The sequence below is a fragment of the Balaenoptera acutorostrata genome, chromosome 12 (assembly GCF_949987535.1).
Source record: "Balaenoptera acutorostrata chromosome 12, mBalAcu1.1, whole genome shotgun sequence".
Taxonomy (NCBI): domain Eukaryota; kingdom Metazoa; phylum Chordata; class Mammalia; order Artiodactyla; family Balaenopteridae; genus Balaenoptera; species Balaenoptera acutorostrata.
The window spans coordinates 74249526-74275470 of NC_080075.1; the positions used below are offsets into that span (position 1 = coordinate 74249526).

General features: G+C 39.5%; 1 protein-coding gene across 29 annotated transcripts in view; it reads left to right on the forward strand.

The window, feature by feature from the left end:
- DTNB (dystrobrevin beta) overlaps window positions 1-25945 on the forward strand; it is a 255206-nt gene that overhangs the window by 88392 nt on the left and 140869 nt on the right. For all 29 annotated transcript variants that reach the window (XR_009009899.1, XR_009009898.1, XR_009009901.1 and 26 more), the window contains 2 exons: window positions 3107-3212; window positions 5769-5935. Coding sequence is in view for 20 of the 29 variants with exons in the window: in XM_057558169.1 (XP_057414152.1) it covers window positions 3107-3212; window positions 5769-5935 (273 nt within the window). In the remaining 9 variants the exon portion in view is untranslated. The remainder of the gene's footprint in view (window positions 1-3106; window positions 3213-5768; window positions 5936-25945) is intronic.

Consider the following 25945-nt stretch of genomic DNA (forward strand, 5'->3'; position numbering starts at 1 on the left):
GCAGCATGTGGGATCTTCCTGGACCAGGGATTGAACCCATGTCCCCTCCATTGGCAGGCAGATTCTTAACCACTGCACCACCAGGGAAGTCCCAGAAAATAGGAGTTTTTAATGGAAAAGATGAGATTGGAAATTGCAGCTATGATGACCTAATGCTAAATTATTTTACTTGTTTTCTTACGTTATTTTAGTGATACTGGATTTCTCACCTTTACGAGATAATTTCTCCCCTCTTTTAAAACAGGAAAGTTGTAGCCAAGAGTGGAGGGAGGAAGTCAAATGGCATTTAGACTAATAATTGTCAGTATTGATGATTAGAATAACAAAGCGCGGGGAAGTAGGCAACAAACAGAAACACTGGTTTCTAAGAAAAATATGAGAGTGCATACAAAGATAAAAACAGGCTCAATGTTTTATTGAGGAAAGCATAAATAAATCATGGTGTTTTTGCTCAGTGGATGAGGCAGCTGTTAAAATGATTAGAAAAGAAGACCTTGTAGCAAAACAATAAAGTATTTAATAAAACATTAAGTGTTGGATTCCCTGGTGGCGCAGTGGTTGGGAATCTGCCTGCCAGTGCAGGGGACACGGGTTTGAGCCCTGGTTTGGGAAGATCCCACATGCCGCGAAGCAGCTTAGCCTGGGCACCACAAGTATTGAGCCTGCGCTTCAGAGCTCACGTGCCTAAACTACTGAAGCCCACACGCCTAGAGCCTGTGCTCTGCAACAAGAGAAGCCACCGCTATGAGAAACCCGTGCATGGCAACCACTTGCCACAACTAGAGAGAGCCCCCGCGTAGCAACAAAGACCCAATTCAGCCAGAAATAAATAAATAAATAAATAGATTTATTAAAAAAAGAAAAAACATTAACTGGAAAGACAGATTATATATTTTTATATACCCTATGTACATAATTATATAGAAACATATGCATTTGGAGGGAAATACAGAAAAATGAGAATTGTGGCAAGAATGTTCATTACTTGCAATTTTATTATAGTTTTTGTTATAAACATTCTGTTGTAAAAAATAAAGAGAAATGCAAAGAATGTGTTCAACTCAGGAGCAAAACCAAAATAAAACAAAACAAAAAGGTAGAGAAAAAGAGTGAATTTTGGGAAATGGGACAGAATTTTAGAGCTGGGAATTCTGTCCCATGAGTTCTCAAACTTTTTGGTATCAGGACCTTTTTACACCCCCGAAAATATTTGAGCACCCCGGAGAACTTTTGTTTATATGAGTTATATCTATCAGTATTTCCATATTAGAAATCAAAACTGATAAATTATAAAATATTAAATCATTTAAAAAGAACAATGATAAACCGATTACATATTAACATAAATAATATATTTTATGAAAAATAGATATTCCAAAGCAAAAAAATTTAATAAGAAGAATGCCATTGTTTTATATTTTTTGCAAATTTCTTTAATATTTGGCTCAGTTGAAGACAGCTGGGTTTTTATATCTGCTTATCCATTCAATCTGTTGTGATATGTTGTTTTGGTTAAAGTATGGAAAGAAAATCTGGCTTCAGACAGCTGTGTAGTTGGAAAAGGGAGGAATATTTTAAAAGCTTTTGCAGATAATTGTGGATATGCCACGTTGCCTCTGGAGCATTCCACTGTACAGTCATGAGAGAATCAGATTGAAAAAGGCAAATAATGTCTTAGTATTATTATGAAAATAGTTTTGACCTCATGGGCTCCTTGGAAATGTTTTAGAAACCTCGCAGGGGGACCTCTGACCATGCTTCAAGAACCACTGCTCTAGCCCTTGAGAGATAAGAAAACTGAAACCAGAAACTTAGGTGATTTCCCCCAAATCACGTAGTTAATGGAAGACAGAGCACTGGGACACAATTCTTCTGGTTTCATTCCTCATGCTTTTGGAGGACTTCAAATTATAGTATGACTTAGGACGACTTTTGGAAACTGATCCTGAGCGTATTTATGAGGGAGTTCTGAGATATCAAGTATAATTGTTCCTTATCATCTTGAAGATTTAAAAAACCACACAAAACTCCATGATAGGTGAATCAAAACTTTTAGGGAAAGTAACATTAGGATTATAAGTGGATTTGTAAAAGTAATTTTTAACAAATATAAGATGATTCAGAAACATTAATTTAAACATTACATTTACGATAAGTGATATAGTACAAACGTATATTAACCACCTCTGAGTAGCTAAAAACTTCCTAGCATCTTCTTTCTCAATTTTAATTAGAGACTTTTAATTTCATTTTGGTTTATTGCAGTTATTTGCGTATCTATTGTAAGAGGCATTTTCCATGTCTGAACCTCCATTCAAATGTTGGGTGACTTTCTGTTTTTATTTTTAACGTTGCTCATGCATTCCTCCCAGATTCCACTGAAATCTCAGAAACATTAGTAACTTTGATGCCTGAGATGGAAAACACTTTGGAAAACTTTATTCAGCCTATTTGAGTAGGCATTTCTCAAACTACACCATCAATGCATAGCTATGTATAAGGGCCTTTGGACTGTAACTTCCTACTGTTATCACCCTCATTCAGCCCTCTTGCATATATGTGAGAACCTTTCCCTCCCTCAATTCAGTGCTGGCCTGCAGTCTCTGTCCTGGACCTGAGACTTTCCTTCAGAATTCTTCAGAAATAGTCATTTGAAGGCCACCTGAGTTGTAGTCCTGATTTTGGTAGGACCTTTACAAGTCATTTAAATGCGTCATTCCTATGTTATCTCATCTGTAAAATGAAGATAGTAATACCTAGCCTATTTATCTTTTTTTCATTTCATATGTTTTATTGAAATATAGTTAACTTACAATATTATTTTCAGGTGTACAACATAGTAATTCCATCCTAGCCTATTTGTCTTATACAGTTGTTTTAAGACTCAAATAGAATAATGTAAGTGGAAATGCATTTGAATATAGCAGTAATGTATAGGATAGTGTGTAGCAGTGTCTATAGTAATGCAAAATATTATTTATTTTGCTATAAAATTTCCCATGTATTTCATTACAACTTGGTTGGGAGAATCCTAAGTTAACTTAATCTTAGAGTTCAGAGATATTTGAAAAATATGAAGTGTATTTGTTTTTTTTTCTCTTCACAGAAAAAGATAATGCTAAATATGTTTTTAGACACCATGATGGCCGATCCTCCTCCCCAGTGCCTTGTCTGGCTACCTCTCATGCATCGGCTTGCCCACGTTGAGAATGGTAAGCAGAACTTTTATCATTCAGTTCCCCATGCTATAGGAAGTATATGAACTGACAGTATTTATAATGTCCTTAGTTATTATCATTGAAAATGACAGTTGACATTTGCTGGCACTCCATCATTTGAATTTGTGGTTTTAGCTTTCAAAACAGGAATATTTATTTCTCAAAAAAAAAAAAAAAAAAAGGAGGGAGGACTTATTACTTAGATAGGATACCAAGAGGTAGTAATATCAGGTCAGAAAACTTTGTGGTTCAAACTCCAGGCTTTTCCCCCAAGATTCCAGATGGTTGTTTTCTGCTTAAACCCACCTGACTTAGCCATGACTTCCTTGTTTTTCTTTAGTTTATAAAAAACGTAACTCCAAAAAATTGTATATATTCAATATCAACCACTAAAACTATAAAATTTTGGAATAGTTTAAAGGAAAATAGCCAAGATAGAATTTAGTACTGGCTTTCACCCATATTCAGTTTTTTCCTTTACTACTGAATTACTCTCAGTATCCTTCCCAAGTAGTTTGACTTAAATCTTTGTTTCACTTGAAATTGAAATGGTACTTATCTCTTAGTAACTACTTAGGTTTTTCTGCTATTGCTATCAGTTTATCTCCTTGTTTAGGTTGTTTGAGTTCATTAAAGGAAAGGTCCTAGCTTTTCTCTGGAAGCTCCCTTCTCTCAAGCCTCTTGCCTGTCTCTCCTCATTCCACAAAAGAGAAAGAGTGATAGCTGAGTGGCACTAAAAAGCAGAGTCCTCTTTTTTCACTTTGTAAGAATGAGAGAACGATGCTGTACTCTTTTTATTTTCTGTCCCTCCTACTCATACCTTTTTTTTTTTTTTTTAAACTTCTCAGCCTTTCACCCAGTCATGGCTTTAGTTCACAAGTCCTTAGATTCAAGATTATTTTCCTAAAGTTCTGGAATCTCTTGAGTAGACTAAAACAGCTAAATTTTTAAACAGGATTTTTGGATAGAGATTTATGCTGTTAAATTATTACAGTATTGGTTCGAGGGACAATACCTTTATAGCACTAAATGTTTTCGTAGTTTCATATCCAGCTCATTTTCATAAAATCATTTTATATCTGCTATCCCAAGTAGAGAGGATCTCATTTGTTGAGATCTAGTGTTATCCCTGTGAACATTTTGTTGTGACTTTGTATGTAGTATATTATTTATAAATTACATTCTTATGTGATTAACACTTTCATTATTCCTTAGAAATATTTTGATAACAAAAATTTAAATTTCTTAGAGGAGGTATGCCCTTTGGATTTCTCATTCCAGATTTTAGTTTTCTGTTATTCTTTAGTGATCTTGTTGTATTATTTTTCTCACCTAGTGCTCAGGTTTTGTTGTTGTTGTTCGTTTGTTTTGAGACTTGATTCTCTAGTTAATATGCATTTTTGGAAGTAGGACTAAAAATCCTTACAGTTGAGACAACACTGCCTTTGTATACACAGTGCTAGAAAGAGTTGTTCAAATGAAGATTTGACTATTATATCCCTCTTTCCTTTGACTTCCATTTCTTGTGTTCAGAATTGAATTGCCAGAGGGAACAATTGTGCTATCAACATTTAAAAGTATAAATAACAATCTGTAATATATAGTTGTGCATTTATGGCCCACTTCCACTGAGTAAACTGGACTTTCAGGCTATAAGAGAATCCCAGTAACCCCTATAAATCCTGACTGCCAGCTGGCAGTTTTTCGTGAGGTAAGATGCTGTGTGAGGTGGAGAAAGGAGTCTCAGGTCACCTGAGTTTCCCTCTCTCCAAATCAGTACCCCTTCATTGGTTAGAGTACCTTATTTTATGCCGATACTTGGAGCTCTTACCTAAAACTAGTATTTTGATATGGCTAGCCTTACTTTTTTACCAGTTACCATTTGCACCCAGGTATGTAGTAGTATTTATTTATTTATTTGTTTACTGGCTGTGCCTTGTGGCGTATGGGATCTTAGTTCCCCAACCAAGGATCAAACCAGTGCCCCCTGCATTGGAAGCTCGGAGTCTTAACCACTGGACTGCCAGGGAAGTCCCTGTAGTATTTAGTTCAGCAAACATTTGGAGGCCTTCAGTCCAAAGGACTGTGTGAAATACCACTTGCAGGTAACAGAGATATAAAGCATGTCGTACTGGCTCTCACAGATTTTATGTTAGTGAAGGAAACATATGTCCACAACTAACAATGTACATCTCTTAAAAAAAATAGGTTTGGAAGAGAAATTTTGGAATGAGAGTGTCTCTCCTCCTTACTTGTTTATTTACCTAAACTTTGAGACACGAAAGTCATTTTAAAGAAGGAAATTGGTTGTTTTCTAAGGTGGATTGTAATCTATTCTAAATGGAAAATTTTGTTAGTGTCTTTTTATTCCAGTGAATGGCTGGTTAGATTAACTAAATTGAAGACAATTTAGATTCTTCACTTCTAGTTTTGTTTTCACCTTTGCTTTTATGTTAAATTTGGTTTTCCATTGTACTGACTTTATTCTCCAAATGAAAATGACTTCTTTCTCCCTCTGGTCCCCTCTCCTCCTTGCCCTAATCCCTCAAGTCTTCCACCCTGTGGAGTGCTCCTATTGCCGGTGTGAGAGTATGATGGGTTTCCGGTACCGATGCCAGCAGTGCCACAACTACCAGCTCTGCCAAAATTGCTTTTGGCGTGGCCATGCCAATGGCCCTCACAGCAACCAACACCAGATGAAGGAGCATTCCTCTTGGGTAACTGCTTTGTGTCTCAGTCTGTGTCCCTAGCGGTTATCTGTTTCATCCGTAACAGCACCAGGGCCACTTTTCTGATAGATGCCTATCAAATAAGGATGTGATGTCATAAAATATTAACCCTTACATTTATGATGGGGCTTGCAGATATGTTGTGCTTCATAACTTGATTTGAAAAGCAGAGTTTTTAAAGTTTTAGGAGATGGAGGTATTATGACCTTTGACGTGGTCCCTTTTATTCAGTAAAATGGAATGTTGCAGTGCTCCTTTTCCCAGGGAAAAGTGTCTCCTTTTAAAATTGTACAAGGGGGTACCACCCCCACCCCAGAAGACTTACTCTCTGAGCTTTAAGGAAGATTTAAAGTTCTTTTTTTCAAGCAAACTTTATTCATGCTTATAGGGTTTAAATGTAGCAGAGAAAACTGCATGAGATGAAGGAGTTAAATTTTTACCTCTCTAAAGTTGGGTAAATACTGTATTTTACAATTGCCACGCTGATGTCTTTACTTTCAAAAGCAATATTTTAAATAACAGTATTTGGGTAGAGGTCAATGTCTGATTTTTCTGTGGTGTTTATAAATCATGTAACAAGTTTAGCATCAATCATTTTTTTCTTCCCTTCTCTCAGTTTATTTCCAGAGTTTAAAAAATGTCATATTTTTATTTCCTAAATTGCTATAGCCTTGCTTTAAATCCTTTTCCTCTAGCTTTTGTTTGTTGATTGGTTGGTTTGCTAAAAGGTAGAAAAATATATAGGGTCATAAGTATAATTCAGGATCTAGGTTCTTAAGCCCGGTCATCCTACTAGACTTTAAGTATTAGAAAGCTTCAGTAAGCAGGGTTTTTTTTCTATTTTCTTTTTTTTCCTAGTTAACCATCTTAAAACTTAACCAAGAAAAAAGCAAATAAGTTTATATCAGGGATTAGTTAAAAACAAGAAACAAACTTTAATCAAGTGTATACTTTACTTCCTACATCTCTGATAATGTGTTACAGATAATTTTTTATTAGATGGCTTTTCAGTTACAGCTAACCCATAAAATTTTGTTAAACTGAACCTCCTATCCTGGGTCTTGTGTTGTAAATTCCAATATTTTTTTTGGTTGAGGAGTCATTATTTTAAATTTTTTAAACAAGCAAAGGGAAAACAAAAAATAAAACCCAGTAGATTATTCTCTTTTTCATTGACTAGAGAGATTTTATAGATTTTCAAATTGTTACTTTTTCTTCTTCTTAAAGTACAAGTATCCCACTGTATTAAATGACTTATTAATATTTTTCAACTGTTTTTTGTTTAGAGTCTAACTCTTTACACTGAGAAAGCTCTTTGCCTTATTACCTTTTATAATGATTGGATTCTCTGGAATGTATCTACTGAAAATTCTCTTTCTAGATGTTGGGGCTAGGAGGATGAGGAACTTCTTTTTCACCTTAGTTTGAACTTGCTCATTTAGCTAATTTAAAACCCTTATAGAAGTGGGAATTTTACATTTATTTAAAGATAAGTGACTGTTTGAATATTGCTTTATGATTTACAAAGCAGTTTTTCATATACTCTGTTGATCTATAACATACATAAAGTATAGAAATCACAAGTGAATTCTTATATTTCTGTTTGATCCTCACAACACTCTTGTGAAGTAAGTCTTATTGCCATTTACTGTTATTTTTATTTCAGCTTTGTTATTTTTTTCTAGTTTATTAATTTATTTTTGTTATAGTGACTTAAGAGTTCAGGAAAAATCAAGTATTATCAGCATGCATAATTTTGAAGCTGGTATCATAAATGTATTAGTTCTGAATTTTGATGAGTATTTGCATTATGATGGTAGATGCACATTGGTAAGGTCTTTTACGTGTCTGTGTGTGACTTGTTTTTAAGACTAGGAGTGTGTGCAGTGCCCTTGTTCTTTGAGGAAGATATGGATGAATTTTGAGGCTGTCGTGGGTAAAGAAATTTCCACCTAACAAAAAAATGTGTAATCAGTTTAATAGTAATTTCTTTGAAGTTTGTCCACTGTGTTTGTACTAAAATTTTGAATGAATGTTTCTCTGTGTTCACAACAGATGAATTTAGTGTGCATTTAACCAGTCTGTATATGAATTTGCATTGTAGATTTGATATGTGTAGTGTTGGTGCTTGGAAATTTATTTTGATTTTTCCAAAAGTTCTGTTTCATGTTTTATCTAAGTAACTATGCAGTATAATTCACCATTCTTTTATTCATCAATCCATTCATTTGCCTTTATTATAGAAAAAAATGCCATATGGTACCATACCTGTAATTCATTCTGTCCATTCATTATTTATTCAGAAGATATTTTTTGAGCACCTGCTATGTCCCAGGCACTGTAAGAGGCTTGTGAGATACATCTATGAACAAACTAGACAAAGATTCCTGCCTTGGTGGAGCTTAAGTTTTAAGGGTGTTAAAGAGACCACTCGGGCTCATCAACATCACTGTTTTCCTGTTCTTGCCGGGCACACATCTAGACTACATTTCTCAGCCCCACTGTATCCAAAAGGACCATGTGAATAGCTGTTACCAGTGGAACGTGATCAGAGTGATATATGTCTTCCCAGAACAAGACAGTTAATAACTGGGTGCCTTTTCTGTCCCCTCTAGCAGCTTAGTGGAGAGAATTTCATTAGGACCCAGAGAGGACGAAACCATATAATGAAAGGAAACTGGGTCCTTGAACAATGGGTGGAGAGGAATATCCTGCCAACCTGTGTGACTCTGATGGAAGCAAGGGAGAAACTTTGTGTTAAGCTACTGAGGTTTTAGTTTTTGCTACAGTGGTTGGTACCGGAAGTGGAATTCTGTTAAAACAAAACCTTAAAATTTGTTTCATTGGCTTAGCAGTCAGGTAGCACGCTGATGGGGACACTGATGTTGGAGTTGGGAAAGACAGAAACGCAAGTTCTGCAGTGGTGACCAATTTGGTAGATTTGTCATCCATGATAACTTGGAAGACTTGCTTCATGTCAAGCGAACTCTAGGCCAAACGTTGGAAAAGGTTAGAGTGTGTGTTGACTCTTATTGGTAAGGTATTACATGAAAGAGATGAGCTTAGGAAAGAATTGGCTAGTTTTCAAGCAAAAAATGAAAGGGAATAGAGAAAGTTCTGAGAGTTGGGGCAGTGAAAGGAAAAACAGACTATTTCTAGAGAACAAGAGATAAGAGTTGAGAGAGGTTTTGAGCATCAAAGACCTAGTAAATGTTCTCAGTTGAAAAAAAAATGTGACAGTCCTGTGGCAAAGATCAGATGAAGTGTAGCTCTTATTGGCTGCTCATCAGAATCATCTTGCTCCCACCTTCATAGCTTCTGATTTAATGGGTCCAGGGTACACGAAACCTGGACACAGGCAGTTTTTGAAAGTTCTGTTTTGCAGCCAAGATTCTGTTTTGCAGCCAGAGTTGGAAACTGCTGACCTATTGTTTCATGTGGCCTCCAGGTAGCTTCTGTTAGTTGAAAGCAAGAGGCATGGAGGCATGTCTGGGGAAGAACTTTGTGTGTGGTTACTGGCACATGAAACCGACTAGAAACAAATAGATCAAAGGCCTGCTAAGTTTTTGAGGGAATTCTGTTGGCAATGGAACCATGAGCCTGACTGTTACAGCTATAAAATCACTTTTTAAGGACCCAGAACTTGCCCTGGAAAGAGGTGGGTTATGAAGGTTTTACGGCCCCTCAGGAGGGCATGCCAGAGCCCACATGGCCAAGGAGAATATTTGATAAGGAAGAACCTTCTGCTCCTGTCCCACTATTGTATATTGGGACTGGGGAGAGCAGGTGCAAATAACATGCCTTTTCAGTTCATAGGTTGTGTCTTAAGGAGCTGCACGTGGTCTTGATGAAGGAAACTGTGCCAGAGCCAGAGGTCCTGCACTTGTAGTTAGATGTGCTGACTGAATGGGACTTCAGGTTTGCTTCTGGGCGGTGGGAGAGGTTTGAGTGTGTTCTTTGTGTAGTGAAAGTGAGCAGAAAGATATTTAGTGATTAGAAGTACTTACCAGTATCCATGTTTTCCTTTTCTTCTGGATATATAACTAGATTATATAGCCATCCTCCTTGTAGCCGGATGGGCCATATGACTAGTTCTTACCAATGGAAGAATTTGTTTGGAAGTCGTCTGTGTTACTTCTGGGTCAAGGTAGTTTAAAGCAGGTGTGTCTTCTCCATTCTTTCTATCTCTGCCCTTCCCACTCCCTATGTACACCAGCCCAAATGAAAGGATCTCTGTTAGTTAACAGAGGCAGAGTCCTTAGATGAAAGGAGGCTGGGTCCCTGAATTCATGGATCAGAGCCCCTCTGCCAGTTTACACTGGACTCTCACATGAGCAAGAAATCAGAAAAAGGAATCAAGGGTAGGAGTGGGGATAGTCTTATAGGCCTTGTTGAAAAAGTGAGATTTGAGCAAAGTCTTAGATGTCTGCCTGCAGACATCTGGGGAAGAGCAGAAGTTTTCAGGATCGTGGCCATACAGCAAGAGTGTGTGTGTGAATTCAGGGAACAGCAAAAAAGCCAGAGTAGCCAGAGCAGAAGGAGCCGCAGGAGAGCTGTAGGGAGGGGGTCAAAGAGGTAACAGGGGCCTTGTTGGCCATTGTAAGGACTTTGGCTTTTACTCTGAGTGAAAGGAGGAATCTTTATAGAGTTTTGGGTAGAAAATAGCTTGAGTTGATTTATATTTTAAAATGATCAGTCTGGATGCCATGTAAAGAGTAAACAGTGGAAGGAAAAGATAGAAGCAGACCATTTCAGAGAGATGATTGCAGTAATTAAAACAAGATATGATAGGATGTTAGCAGTAGAGGTGATGAAAAGAGTTGAATTAGGATATACTTTATAAATCTGCTTCACGGGTCAGATGTGGCTTGTGAGAGGAAAGGAGTCCAGGGAAGCTGTAAGATTTTGTCCCAAACAGAAGGATGGAATTGCCATCAGCTGAGATGGGGAAGGTTTGGGCTAAACATCATTTAACAGTGATTAAACAACAACAACAACAACAACAACAACACTGTATCAGGATCTTCCTCCAAATCTGAATCATTTAAACATGGCAATAAAAATCCTACTAAATATTATGCATGGTTTGAATAAAGTATTATTTTTAAAAGTATAATTTAATAGAAAACATGATAGTCTCTGTGACTGAATGAACCACTTAAACAGAAGTCCTTGTTCAGATCATAAGGCTGGAATGGTCGACAGGACCCACCTCTGTGTGGGCCTCTGAATGTGGCTTGTGCTTTTCACAGCGTGGAGGCATTATTTTAAGAGAGAGCATCACCGGAGGAAGCATCTGGAGGACCAGCATCTGTGAGAGCTGTGGGGAAGCTGCAAGGCCTTGTCTTACCTGGCTGTACAGTTATGTGGCAACATTCCGCCATATTCTGTTGGTCGCAGTCTCTAAGGCTGGAGGGAAGGAGAAGGGACTTCACCTCATGATGCTGGGGTGGCGGTCAAGTCCATCACAGTGGAGCAAGGGTGGTGAGAGAGATCCCCGCAGTTATGTTTGGAAAATACAGTCTGCCACCCAGAGGATAAAGCCTTACATTCTGATCAAGGATTTCCGTTCAGCCACGGAGACTATCATGTTTTTCTACTAAATTAGTACAGTTCAGTGGCATTAAGTATATTCACGTTGTTGTGCGACCATCACCACCATCCATCTTCGGGACCTTTTCATCTTCCCAAACGGAAACTCTTAACCCTTTCCTGATATGCAAGGAGGGCTGGAGGTAAACAAGACTGCTCCCATTCCCTGCCTTCCCCCGTGCCTTACATTCAGGTGTGCACTTATTCTGGTCTTCACTTTACCAAGAGAAATTTGACCGATCCCTGTGTGGTTACTACTCCATGGCAGGAAGTGTGTATGTGTATACACAATACACTTGTACCACAGTACAGTTTGTTGTTAGTAGAGGTAGTTATATAACTTAGTTGATGATATGGAAATTTCACCTTTCTTCCCAGCAGATGGCAGACTCCACCTCTGAACAAAGTTACTTATCCCGTTCTTCAAAATCTATAAATGACGAAGTATTGGATTTGTTTAACAATCTCTATCAATATTATTGCTTGTTTTTGTTTTTTTTTTTAAGTAAACGTTAATGGGCAACTCACATATGTCCAGTGTAGTTGTTTGGGCACTGATGATATTAAATCATTTACTTTAAGGAGTCAGAAAATTATGTTGTTATAGACTTGGAACAATTAAGACTGTTGACTTTGTCAGAAGCAATGTTTCATTTTCATGTGATCAGCATACCTCTTCTCACATCTCTAGAATTCTAAGAGATAATGTGTATTCATTGAGGAAAAGGTACGCTTCTTGGCCATGCCCCTGTTCAGTTCTAAATAGTTACATGTCATAGTTAAATAGCTACTTCGTACGTCGTGCAAAACTAGGCAGGAGGACTACTGTTTTTTTTTTTAATACTTTAAAATTTTTATTTATTTATTTATTTATTTCTTTATTTATGGCTGTGTTGGGTCTTCGTCTCTGTGCGAGGGCTTTCTCTAGTTGTGGCAAGCGGGGGCCACTCTTCATCGCGGTGCGCGGGCCTCTCACTATCGCAGCCTCTCTTGTTGCGGAGCACAGGCTCCAGACGCGCAAGCTCAGTAATTGTGGCTCACAGGCCCAGCTGCTCCGTGGCATGTGGGATCTTCCCAGACCAGGGCTCGAACCCGTGTCCCCTGCATTGGCAGGCAGATTCTCAACCACTGCGCCACCAGGGAAGCCCAGGAGGACTATTTTTTTAAAAGGCATAAGACAGTATACCAACTTGTAGCAAGTTACAGCAGGAGGTAAGATACACACATGAAGAAAACCCAAACAAAAGCTACAAAATCTAGTCCCTTAGGTCAGTGCCCCACACTCCTCAGAAAAACTGCTGAGACTTGCCCACTGTGGCTCTGACCTGTTTTGTTTGAGGGTTTTTTTTAACATCTTTATTGGAGTATAATTGCTTTACAATGGTGTGTTAGTTTCTGCTGTATAACAAAATGAATCAGCTATACATATACATATATCCTCATATCCCCTCCCTCTTGCGTCTCCCTCCCACCCTACCTATCCCACCCCTCTAGGTGGTCACAAAGCACAGAGCTGATCTCCCTCTGCTATGTGGCTGCTTCCCACTAGCTATCTGTTTTACATTTGGTAGTATATATATGTCAGTGCCACTCTCTCACTTCGTCCCAGCTTCCCCTTGCCCCTCCCTGTGTCCTCGAGTCCATTCTCTACGTCTGCATCTTTATTCCTGTCCTGCCCCTAGATTCTTCAGAACCTTTTTTTTTTTTTAGATTCCATATATATGTATTAGCATACGGTATTTGTTTTTCTCTTTCTGACTTACTTCACTCTGTATGGCAGACTCTAGGTCCATCCACCTCACTACACATAACTAAATTTCATTTCTTTTTATGGCTGAGTAATATTCCATTGTATATATGTGCCACATCGTCTTTATCCATTCATCTGTCGATGGACACTTAGGTTGCTTCCATGTCCTGGCTATTGTAAATAGAGCTGCAGTGAACATTGTGGTACATGACTCTTTTTGAATTACGGTTTTCTCAGGGTATACGCCCAGTAGTGGGATTGTCTAAGCATTTCTTTTAGCCCCTTGTCTTAATAGAAATTTAGCTTTCCTCTAGGTGTTCCACTTCTCTCACAGCCCTTTCAGGTGATGGCTATCTATTCTCCCACATCCACATGAATTTTTAGGCTTTGGGAGGTGAAATTATTGTTAGGGTGACCGTATAATTTAGCATATAATCCAGACTCATGTGAGAGTGGAAGGGGACACTGTTAATTATGCAGGGACAACATGCCTAAACTGCAATTATCCTGGGTAAACTATTTATGGTCACTGTTTTAGTTTTCTTTTCCTGCATAATAAATAACCATAAACTTAGCAGCCTAAAACAACAGAAATATGTTATCTAGGTCAGAAGTCCAGGCAATGACATGGCTGGATTCTCTGCTGTAGGTCTCACTGCGTTGAAATCGAGGTGTCAGCTGCTGAGGCTGTAGCTATCATCTGGGCTTGAGGGTCCTCTTGTCATCTCACTGGTTGTTGGCAGGATTCATTTCATTGCAGCTGTGATAATGAGGTCCCCGTTTTCCTGATAGCTGCCAGCCAGGGGTGACTCTCAGCTCCCAGGGGCTCCCCGCAGTTCCTTGACATGTGGCCCTCATAGGCAGTTCACAGCATGGATGTTGGCTTTCTTCCAGGCCAGCTAGAGTGCATCTCTCTGAAACCTCTTCTGAAACCAGCCAGAAAAAAATGCTGCTTTTAAAAGGCTCACCTGATTAGACCAGCCCCACCTAGGGTAATCTTCCTTTTGCTGTATAACATAATCAGAGGAGTGATCGTTTATCATATTCACAGTTTCCACCTACATTCAAAGAGGAAAGGCTGATACAAGGATGAGGATTATCCTCAATTATAAGTTGAGGGTCAGCTTATAATTCTGTGAATGCTGTCACCCTGGTTATTTTCCTTCTTGCATTCCTTCCTGCCACTTCTAGATCTTTACACCCTGAATCTCTTAGATTTAAAAAAAAAAAAATGCAAGCAAGATGCTGCTTTGAGGATCATTTCATTTTAGCCCTGTTATCCTTCTTCTTTTCTGGAGGTATTATCTCCTTCCTTTCTGGACATACCCCTTCACTGCTGGATGGATTGGTACCCGATTGATGGCCACCTCATGGTGATTTCTGCATCTCTGTAGGCAAACCTTTTAAGACCTTGGCCACATGGTTTCTTGACTTCTTCAACTCTGACACTCTTCTTCTCCACTGAACATCAGACATCTCCTCCCTCAGTTACACCCTGTACCTTTTCACCACTTCCAACTGCTCCTACTTCCAAAATCACTGATTTTGACACCCTATTCTCCTTTGATATCCCATTATCATTCCAGTTGACTTTTCAACCACTCTCACTAAGATCATTTTTTTAATCTCTTTCCAGCCTTTTATCCATTGATCTGTCTCCTCTCTCTATCCATCATTCCTTGCTTCTTTTTTCTTCTCTCCTTACCATTTTAGATATGGCCCTTCATTCCTGTACCATAAACTCCATTGTCCTGTGACTTTTTTATCCATGTTTCTGTCAACTAAATTCATGGATGAACTAATTTATCTGCTTTCTCTAGTACTTCTGGAGAAATCCATACAATAGGACAGATTAGTATTACCTTAAGCTTCATGATCACCAACTACATGTTGATGCTTAGCATTGCAATCCTGTTGCATTTCTCTGATCACCTTGCTTTTCCATTCTTTGCAATGGTCAGTTAAAGTCATAAAGGAGTAAAGTCTCCATTCTTTTTAAACAATCTACCCCACCTCTTCCCTGTCTTTCAGTAGATGACCTCTTTTCTTACACAGAGAAAACAGAAGCCTTAAGACAGGAACCCCCTTAACTTTCTGCTGCCAGCTTCACTAACTCATTTATACGTTTACCCAGCAAATTCTAATTCAGTACCTGCTACCTCGCAGGCACTGTTCTAGGTGTGGGGTTACTTAGAAAAGGCTAGGACAAAGTCGGTGCCTTCATGGAGCTTACGTTTTAAAGGGGACAGATGGATAAAAACATTTTAAAAACAAAATCCCCAAAATAAGTGAACAAGGAAGATATCAAATGATGATAAGTTCTATGTAGAAAAGTAAAATGATAAAAAGATGACTGAACAGCTACTTAGGATATGGTGGTCAGCAACCTGCTGAAACTGACTCAGGAGGAGACAGCAAATCTGAATAAATCTGTGATAAGTAAAGAGATTAAGGTAGTGATAAAAAAACCTTCCCACAAAAGGCCGGGCCTCGATGCCTTCACTGGTGAGTTCTACTGAACATTTAAAGAGTTAATACCAAGCCTTCACACATTTGCCAAAATAGGAGAGGATGAACACCTCCCAAATCATTCTGTCAGGCCAGTGTTATGCTGATACCAAAACAAAACCTAACAAAACAAAAAAGAGGATATCAAAACAAAAGAAATTACAGACCAATATCCCTTAGGAATGTAGCCTCAAAAAATCCTCAGTGGGGCTTCCCTGGTGGCGTAGTGGTTGAGAATCTGCCTGCTAATGCAGGGGACACGGGTTCGAGCCCTGGTCTGGGAAGATCCCACATGCCGCAGAGCAACTAGGCCCGTGAGCCACAACTACTGAGCCTGCGTGTCTGGAGCCTGTGCTCTGCAACAAGAGAGGCCATGATAGTGAGAGGCCCGCGCACCGCGATGGAGAGTGGCCCCCGCTTGCCGCAACTAGAGAAAGCCCTAGCACAGAAACGAAGACCCAACATAGCAATCAATCAATCAGTCAATAAATAAATAAATAAATCTTTTAAAAAAAATCCTCAATGAAATATTAGCAAACCAAATTCAACAACATATAAAGAGGATTATACATCAGTTTATGACCAAATGTATAGTATCCCAGAAATGCAAGGTTGGTTCAACATGCAAAAATCAATCAATATAATACCATATTATTAGAATGAAGGACAAAAATACATGATTATCACAATAAATGTGAAAAAGGAATTTGACAAAATGCAACCTCCTTTCATGATAAAAATCAAGCAGCAAACTAGAAATAGAGGGTAACTGCCTCAATCTGATAACTTTCTTCAACATCTGTGAAAAACCCATAGCTAATGTTACACTTAATGGTGAAAGACTGAAAGCTTTCCCTGTAAGATCAGGAATAAGACAAGCATGTCTGCTCTTGCCGCTTATATAAACATTGTACTGGCTGTCCTAGCCAGGGCAATTAGGCAACAAAAAGAAATAAAATGCATCCATATTGGAAAAAGAAGTTAAACTCTTTATTTGCAGACCACAAGATCTTGTATACAGAAAAGCCTAAGGAATACACACACACACACACACACACACACACACACACACAACTATTAGAGGTAATAAACAGGTTCAGCAAGGTTGCAGGATACAAGATCGATGTATAAAAATTAGTTTTCTTTTTTATTCTAGCAATGAACAATCCAAAATGTAATTAAGAAAATAATTTCATTTACTGTAGCATCCAAAAGAAGAAAATAGGAATACATTTAACCAAAGAGGTGTAAGACTTGTACACTGAAAACTACAAAAATCATTGAAAGAAATTTTAAAAGACCTAAGTAAATACATAGACATGCACATTCATGGATTGGAAGATTTAATATTATTAAGATGGCAGTACTCCCCAGATTTATCTACAGATTCAGTGTAATTCTTAGGGAAATCTCAGCTGATTTTTTTCATAACCTTATAAGCTGATCCTAAAATTCATATGGAAATGCAAGGGACCCAAAAAAGCTAAAGCAATCTTGAAAAAGAACACAGTTGGAGGGCTTCCCTGGTGGCGCAGTGGTTGAGAATCTGCCTGCTAATGCAGGGGACACGGGTTCGAGCCCTGGTCTGGGAAGATCCCACATGCCACGGAGCAGCTGGGCCCGTGAGCCACAATTGCTGAGCCTGCGCGTCTGGAGCCTGTGCCCCGCGACGGGAGGGGCCGCGATAGAGAAAGGCCCGCGCACCGCGATGAAGAGCGGTCCCCGCACCGCGATGAAGAGTGGCCCCCGCTTGCCGCAACTGGAGAAAGCCCTCGCACGAACCAAAGACCCAGCACAGCCAAAAATAAATAAATAAATAAATAAATAAATAAAATCAAGTAAAACTTTAAAAAAAAAAAAAAAAAGAACACAGTTGGAGGACTCACACTTCCTGTTTTCAAAACTTAACGTCAAAGTAACAGTAATCAAGACAGTGTAGTAGGGCTTCCCTGGTGGCGCAGTGGTTGAGAGTCTGCCTGCTAATGCAGGGGACACGGGTTCAAGCCCTGGTCTGGGAAGATCCCACATGCCGCGGAGGAGCTGGGCCCGTGAGCCACAGCTGCTGAGCCTGCGCGTCTGGAGCCTGTGCCCCGCAACGGGAGGGGCCGCGATAGTGAAAGGCCCGCGCACCGCGATGAAGAGCGGTCCCCGCACCGCGATGAAGAGTGGCCCCCGCTTGCCGCAACTAGAGAAAGCCCTCGCACGAACCGAAGACCCAGCACAGCCAAAAATAAATAAATAAATAAATAAATAAATAAAACTTAATAAATAAATAAAAGGCTGCTAGTAAAAAAAAAAAAAAAAAAGACAGTGTAGTATTTGCATGAGGATAGACATATAGATTAATGGAGTAGAATTGAGAGTCTAAAAATAAGCTCTTACATTTATTGTCGGTAGATTTTCAACAAGGGTGATAAGACCATTCAGTAGGGAAAGAATAGTCTTCTCAAAATATGGTGCTAAGACAATTGGATATCCACATGCAAAAGAATGAAGGCAGATCCCTGCCTTATCCCATACAATAGATATGATATTAAAAGTATGAGCAACAGGAGAAAATAAATTGAACTTCACTGAAATTAAAAACTTCGGTGCTTCAAAGGATACCACCAAGAAAGTAAAAAGACAACCTACTGAAAAAGAGAAAATATTTGCAAATCATATATCTGATAAGAGACTTGTATCCAGAATTACAAATAATTCTTACAACTCAGCAACAACAACAGAAAAACACCAAATAACCCAATTTAAACACGGGTAAAGGGAAGGTAGAATGATGGTTACCAGGAGCTGGAGTGAGGGGGAAAAGAAAGGGAGTTGTTGTTTAATCAGTACTATAGAGTTTCAGATTTGTAAGATCCCAGAGTTTGCAAGATCTGTTTCACAGGAATATGAATATACTTAACACTATTGAGTTGTACGTTTAAAATGGTTAAGATGGTAAATTTTATGTGTTTTTTACCGCAATTTTTTTTAAAGTTAACTTTAGAAGAAAACGGGCAAAGGATCTGAATATACATTTCAGAAGATATACAAATGGCCAATAAACATGTGAAAAGATGATCAACATTAATTAGTCATTAGGGAAATGACTAATCAAAGCTGCAATGAGATGCCCCTTCACACCCACTAGGTTGGCTGAAATAAAGACTGACGATAACAAGTGTTGTTGAGAAGGTGAAGAAATAGGAACCCTAATACACTGCTGGTGGGAATGTAAAATGGTGCAGCCACATTGGAAAAACAGTTTAGCAGTTGCTCAGAATGTTAAACAGAGTTACCATGTGATCCAGCAATTCCACTCCTAGGTGAGAATTGAGAATTCTCCTTTGAGAGTTGAAAATATATGTTCACAGAAAAACTTGTTCATGAATGTTCATAGCAACATTATCCAAAATACCTCAAAAGTGGAAATAAAGCCAAATGTCTGTCAACTGTTGAACAGATAATCGTGTTATTTCAACATTATGGAATATTATTAGGCAACAAAAAGAAATGAAGTACTGGTACATGCTAAAACATGGATGAACCTTGAAAATATGTGAAGTGAAAGAAGCCAGACATAAAAAGTCACATAGTGTTTGATTCCACTTATATGAAATATCCACAGTAAGCAAATGCATAGGGACAAAGTGGATTAGTGGGGTGGGCAAAAAGAGTATTGGGTTTCTTTTGGGGGTGAAAAACATCTTCTGAAATGAGATATTAGTTATGGTTACACAACTGTTTTAAATATATTAAAACCACTAAATTTTAACTTTAAAAGGGTGAATTTTATGGTATGTGAATTATATATCTCAATAAAGCTATTAAAAATTGGTCAGGGAAAGTTTTTTTTAAGAAGTGACATTTGAACTGAGATTGGAATGACTAACTTGAGGTTGGTGGTTATGAATTCAAAGTCAGACCAGTCAGCGTAGTTGTATGTTTTACTTCCACCCCCTCATTGTGTGGGTAGAGGAGCAGAGTGGGTGGAGTTGGGGTTTTGACAGAAGAGTGTGACGAAGGAGGAGAGTTGGCGAGAGAGGCTGGAGAGTATGCAAAGACATGAATGTCGTAATGGGCTGTGGAATATAAGTCAGTTGAAGAGAGAAATGAGACCATGAGGGAGACAAGGAACTGTGTGAAGGTAGCAGGCTCGGTGGAGACGGGTCCCATCGGCGCTGAAGTATTGTTCGAGGGCACTGGAAGGAGTGATCTAGAGAGACAGAAGTTGGTATGAGAGCGCAGTGCTTGACATGTAGATGTTAGATAATGTGCGGTAATTGGCAATACGGTGTTCTAGGACGTGACTTGAAGCTGGTGACCCATGCAGAGTGGGGGAACGTTGTTGTAGGAGAGTTCAGGGGAGGCCACTGTATATGCTCCCTGAAGCTACTGTAACAAATTACTGCAAACTTGGTGGCTTAAAACAGAAATTTATTCTCTCACAGTTAGGGACACCACAACTTTATTTTATTTTAAAATTTATTTTATTGGCATATAGTTGATTTACTATGTTGTGTTAATTTCTACTGTACAGCAAAGTGGTTCAGTTATACATATATATACACACACATTCTTTTTCATGTTCTTTTCCATTGTGGTTTATCACAGGACATTGAATATAGTTCCCTGTGCTATACAGTAGGACCTTGTTGTGTATCCATTGTGTATGTGATAGCTTGCATCTGCTAATCCCAAACTCCCAGCCCATCCCTCCCTCACCCCCCTCCCCCTTGGCAACCACAAGTCTGTTCTCTATGTCTGTGGATACCATAATTTGAAATCAAGATGTTAGCAGGGCCATGCTCCCTCTGGAGGCTCCAGGGAAGAATACATTTATATTAGTCAGGGTTCTCCAGAGAAACAGAGTCAATAGGGTTTACAATTATATAAGAAGTGATTATTATAAGGAATTGGCTCATGCAGCAGTGGAAGCTGACAAGCCTCAAGATCTGCAGGAAGAGTCAGAAAGCTGGAAACCCAGCAGAGCCAAGGGTGTAGTTCCAGTTTGAGTCTGAAGGCCTGAGACCCAGAACTGATAATGTAGTTCCAGTCTGAAGGCCTGTAGGCTTGAGACCCAGGAAGAGCAGATGTTTCAGTTCAACTCCAAAAGCAGAAAATCCAGTATCCCAGTTCAAAGGCAGTCAGGCAGGAGGAATTCTCTCTTACTTGAGGGAGGGTCAGCCCCTTTATTCTGTTCAGGTCTTCAACTGATTGGATGAGGCCCACCCACATTAGGAAGACAAATATGCTTTACTCGGTCTACCAATCTGTATGTTAATCTCATTCAGAAACACCCTCACAGGAGCACTCAAAGTAATGTTTGATCGACTATCTGGGCACGCTGTAGCATAGGTTAAGTTAGCACACAGAATTAACCATCACACTGTTCTTTGCCTCTTCCACCCTTTGGTGGCTGTTGGCGTTCCTTGACTTGTGGCTGCCTCGCTCCAGTCTCTGTCCCCTTGGTCACATTGCCTCTTCCTCTTCTCTCTCTTCTCTGTGTGTCTATCTTACAAGGATACATGTAATTGCATTTTGGGTCTACCCAGATAATCCAGGATAAACTCTGTCTCCAAATCCTTAACTCAATCACATATTTTGCCATAGAAGGTAATGTTTACTCTTTTGACATATAGGGCAATATTCTCAGGTTCCAGAGATGAGGGTGTGGGCATATCTTTTGGGAGGTCCTCCAGTCAGTTGACCACAATAGTGTATGGGAAAGGTCAACTCTGTGGATGTTGAAATCAACAAGAATTGTGACAGTAATATTGGACTCCACTGTAGAGGAATATTTAGGGTTTTGGTCTGATGACATGAAATTCAAAATGGAGGTTTTAAGGAAAAGGGGAGATAATCTGAGAATGGCAGTGAGGTTCTGGGAGGACATCTCCCCACCTGGAGGTCCAGCTGTTTGAGGGGTATGAGAGAGAAAGCAGCTGCCACTTGAATGGCTGCAGAGGAAGCCAGGCCTTCAGGGAAAGCCAGGTTTCCATGTGAAAGTAACACTCGGAGAAGAGGATTCTCAGCCAGAGAAGGGATTTTGCTGATGGTAGACTATGAAGATAAGTTGAAGGATTTGAGAGTGGAGGATTAGTGGGAGATGGGGTCTTGTGAGGCTATGTGCAGAGCCTTATGGGAATGAGAATCCAAGCGGGAGTCTAAGATTTCTTATGAAACAGGCATAACCTATGATAAAGGTTGTGTTGGAATTAGCCCCAGACAGTCTCCTAGGCAGATCATGGTGCTGTCAACGTGAGTATTACTGGGAGAGGGTCTTGCCAGGAGTGAGCAGAGCTCTGGGCTCCCACCTTTACTCCTGTTAAGGTGGTATGAAACCTGGGGAGATGCACCCTGAAGTTCTCCTGACCACAGCTAAACTGACTGCTTTGTTGACCAAGGCCTTCCCTCTGAAATTATGAATTTCTTGGGCCATCCAAGAGATAAAAGGAATGGGCTAGAGGTATCCTGACAGCATTTATCAGCATTTTCAGTAGGTTGAGTGGGATGTTTTAAATATTTTTCTTTTCAGTATTTGAATATTGCCCCCATTCTGCTGTGGTATTTGGATGCACTGTGTATCTTAAACCCATTTACAGCTGCAGAAGTGCTGAGTTTGAAAGCAGAACATTTGAAATGGACCCAGCTGTTTAAAAAGATGGATACTTATCAAAGAAAGTATTGATGTGTAGTTTATGAAATAATAAGGTGTTTTTTTTCAACTAGCCTGATTATTTTTAGAGCAAAGAGATGACAGGGAGGTTTTCCACTGCAGAGAATGTGTGACTTAACCAAAACCAAGCAGTTCTTCAAGTGAACGGTTTCCTCTGGCAGTCATCTTACCCACAGCCCTTTCTACAGTGTTAGATCTTTTTTGATTCTTAAACGTGGCCACCAGAGCTGAACTGGAGAATGTGTATCCTGCTTCCATGTGTAGAGAGGATTAGAGGAATCTGCATGACCCAGCAGTGTGAATTGCTTGTCTGTTTCTACGTTAACTCAGATATATCAGTGATTATTGTCTGTATATCTAGGACATTCTGAGATCTACAGATACAGATTTATGGTAGAACTGTTTCTCTAAATACACTTAATACACGTGTATTGTATATTCATTACGTTTTATCTCCATTTAGTGACTACAAAATGTCCAATTATGAAACTTTTGATTACCTATGATAAACCAGATATTGTGTTCCCTGGCATTCTCTCCTGAGCTGCTTTTCTTATTCTTTTTTTTTCAATTGAAGTATAGTTGATTTACAATATTATGTTAGTTTCAGGTGCACAACACACTGATTGAGTGAGCCGTCTTTTCTTCTCTTGCTGCAACCTCTGAGCGTACCAGGTTTTAGATGACCCTCCCCAGCCAACCCCCCCAACACTAATAGATGTATGCAGTTCTTTTTTTTTTAACTTTATTTTTGTTTATTTTTAAAATATTTGTTTATTTGGCTGCGCCAGGTCTTAGTTGCAGCACATGGGATCTTTGTTGCCACATGTGGGATCTTCATGGTAGCATGCAGGATCTTTAGTTGTGGCACACGAGATCTTTAGTTGCTTCATGCGGAATCTTTAGTTGCGGCACATGGAATCTTTAGTTGCGGCACGTGGAATCTTTAGTTGCAGCATGCGGGATCTAGTTCCCTAACCAGGGATCAAACCCAGGCCCCCTGCCCTGGTAGCATGGAGTCTTAACCGCTGGACTACCAAGGAAGTCCCTCTGCAGGGACTTAAAATAAATTTATTTATTTATTTATTTTTATTTTTGGCTGCGTTGGGTCCTCATTGCTGCATGCGGGCTCCCTCCAGTTGTGGCGAGTGGGGGCCACTCTTTGCCACGGTGCGCAAGCTTCTCATTGGGTGGCCTCTCCCGTTGCAGAGCACGGGCTCCAGGCACGTGGGCTTCAGCAGTTGTGGCACACGGGCTTCAGCAGTTGTGGCATGCAGGCTCAGCAGTTGTGGCTCATAGGCTCCAGAGCGCAGGCTCAGTAGCTGTGGGGCACGGGACCAGTCACTCCGTGGCATGTGGGATCCTCCCGCACCAGGGCTCGAACCCGTGTCCCCTGCATTGGCAGGTGGGTTCTTAACCACTGTGCCACCAAGGAAGCCCCCCTCTGCAGTTCTTAATTCCAGCCCAGGCTTCTGGTCCAGGTTAAGACTCCTATATTCAGTGGTCCTATGGACATTTCCATCTTGAAGTCTCACTAGCTTTTCTGTCAACACATGGTTCTAATAATTTTTTCAGTCAATTTTCTTAGACTTCTAAGTAGATAACTATATTGCCTGTGGGAAACAGTAACAATCATTTTCCAATAGTTATACCTTTTTTGTTTTTTTTAACCTTTTTGTTTTGGCAAGAACTTCTAGATCAGTGCTTCCCAAAATGGCTTGAAAAGAATCAGCTGGGCAGCTTGTTAAATATACAGAGTACCAGGTCTCTACCCTTGGGAATTTTAACTTAGTAGGTCTGGGTTGAGTTAGAGGAATCTGTTTTGTTTTATTTTGAAACAAATACCCCAGGAATTTTTAAATCTTCAGACAGTTTTGGGGAACACTGTTTCAGAGCTAAGTAATAGTGGTGGTGGTCTTCGGTTCCTGGCTGTGGAGCATCTGTATCATGTGTGACGTTAATTGACTTCTGGCTCCGTTCCTGCCTTCACCTGTGGCAGTGTTTGTGACAGCCTTTGGAGATAGCGGGTGCCCAGGTGTCATCATCCAGGGGGAAATTTCAGCCAGGCAGAGAGCTTTCTGCCCTGGTAATCGTTCAGTAAACATTTCTAGTGCCTGTTCTGCTCCCGGCCCCAGAGAGTGCTGCTATACAAAGAAGCACTTGGTGGGTCTTCTTGGTTTTCCAACCTTCATGCTCCCTCCAACCTCCAGCCTCCCTTTTGTGGGACTTTGGCTGCCTGTAAATCTTTTTCCATAGTACTCAAGTGCTCTGCTCCTTTTTGTCTTAGCTGACTAGACCCTTTGTTTACCCAGACCTGAAGTATTGGTCACACTTCTCCTTCCTCATTCTATCCTGCCATGCAATCTGTTGCTGCATTTGGCCAGAGAACTATCTGTTCAATGTATGCTAGAAGCAGCTTCTAAATCAGAGATGATTTGTAACACACTGGGGTTTTATCTTATGGAGTAACATTTTGAAAGCGTCTTCAGTTTTGTCTTTGGACTTGGACTTTTATGTATGGCTTTGACTCATAGACAGCACTATGACAGTATTGAACTATTTCCAGTTGCTTGTTCTACCATATTTTCTTACTTTTATGTCTTTGAATCTGTTGTTCTATCTCCCTTTGTCTCCTCTCCTCCCCATCCTCCCAGATTTTCCATGCCAACTTCTCTTCAGCCTCTGAGATTCAGCTCAGCCATTGCCTCTTTTCCTGATCCCCAAGCTGAGTTATATGTCTCTTCATGCTCTGCTATGGCGCGCTGAATACCTCTTTTAAGGCACTTATCATGCTATGATAATTATCTGTTCATTTGTCTGTATTTTCTATTATCTCATAATTCCTTAGTATGTTATTAGCCTATATACCCCTGTGTTTGTTAAAGAACATTATAAAGTTGGCATCTCCCACTTGTTCCAGTTTTTAAACTACTTTTGATCATGGGAATGTCTTCCTGACTTGAAAAGTGTGAGAGATTGATAATATTCGATTTTGGCAAGAGTGTAGAGAAGAGGACTCTAGAAGATTGTTGGTAGGAGTGTGAATTGATACAGTATTTGAAAAATAAAATTTTAAATGCATATAACCTTTGACCCAGCAATTCCCCATATAGGAATTCTCCCACAAAGACCCTTGCACCAAATATATTAGGATTTTGGTATGAAGAGATGGCCAAAATCTCCAACAGTAGCAAAATGGCTAAATTTATTATGGTATAATATATATACATACATACATACATATATATATATATATATATATATATATATATAATTATAGCTGTGGAATTCTGTGTAGCAGTCAAAATAAGTGAAATAGACTTATATGTTCAGATGTGGAAAGAGGTCCATAGTATATACCCATTTTCCTCCCTCCTCAGAGATAACCTCTATTTTGAATTTAGTACTCAATATTTCCATTCATACTGATATTTTTGTATTTTTTATTACACATGTGTATGTGGCCATTAAAATATATAGCATTGTT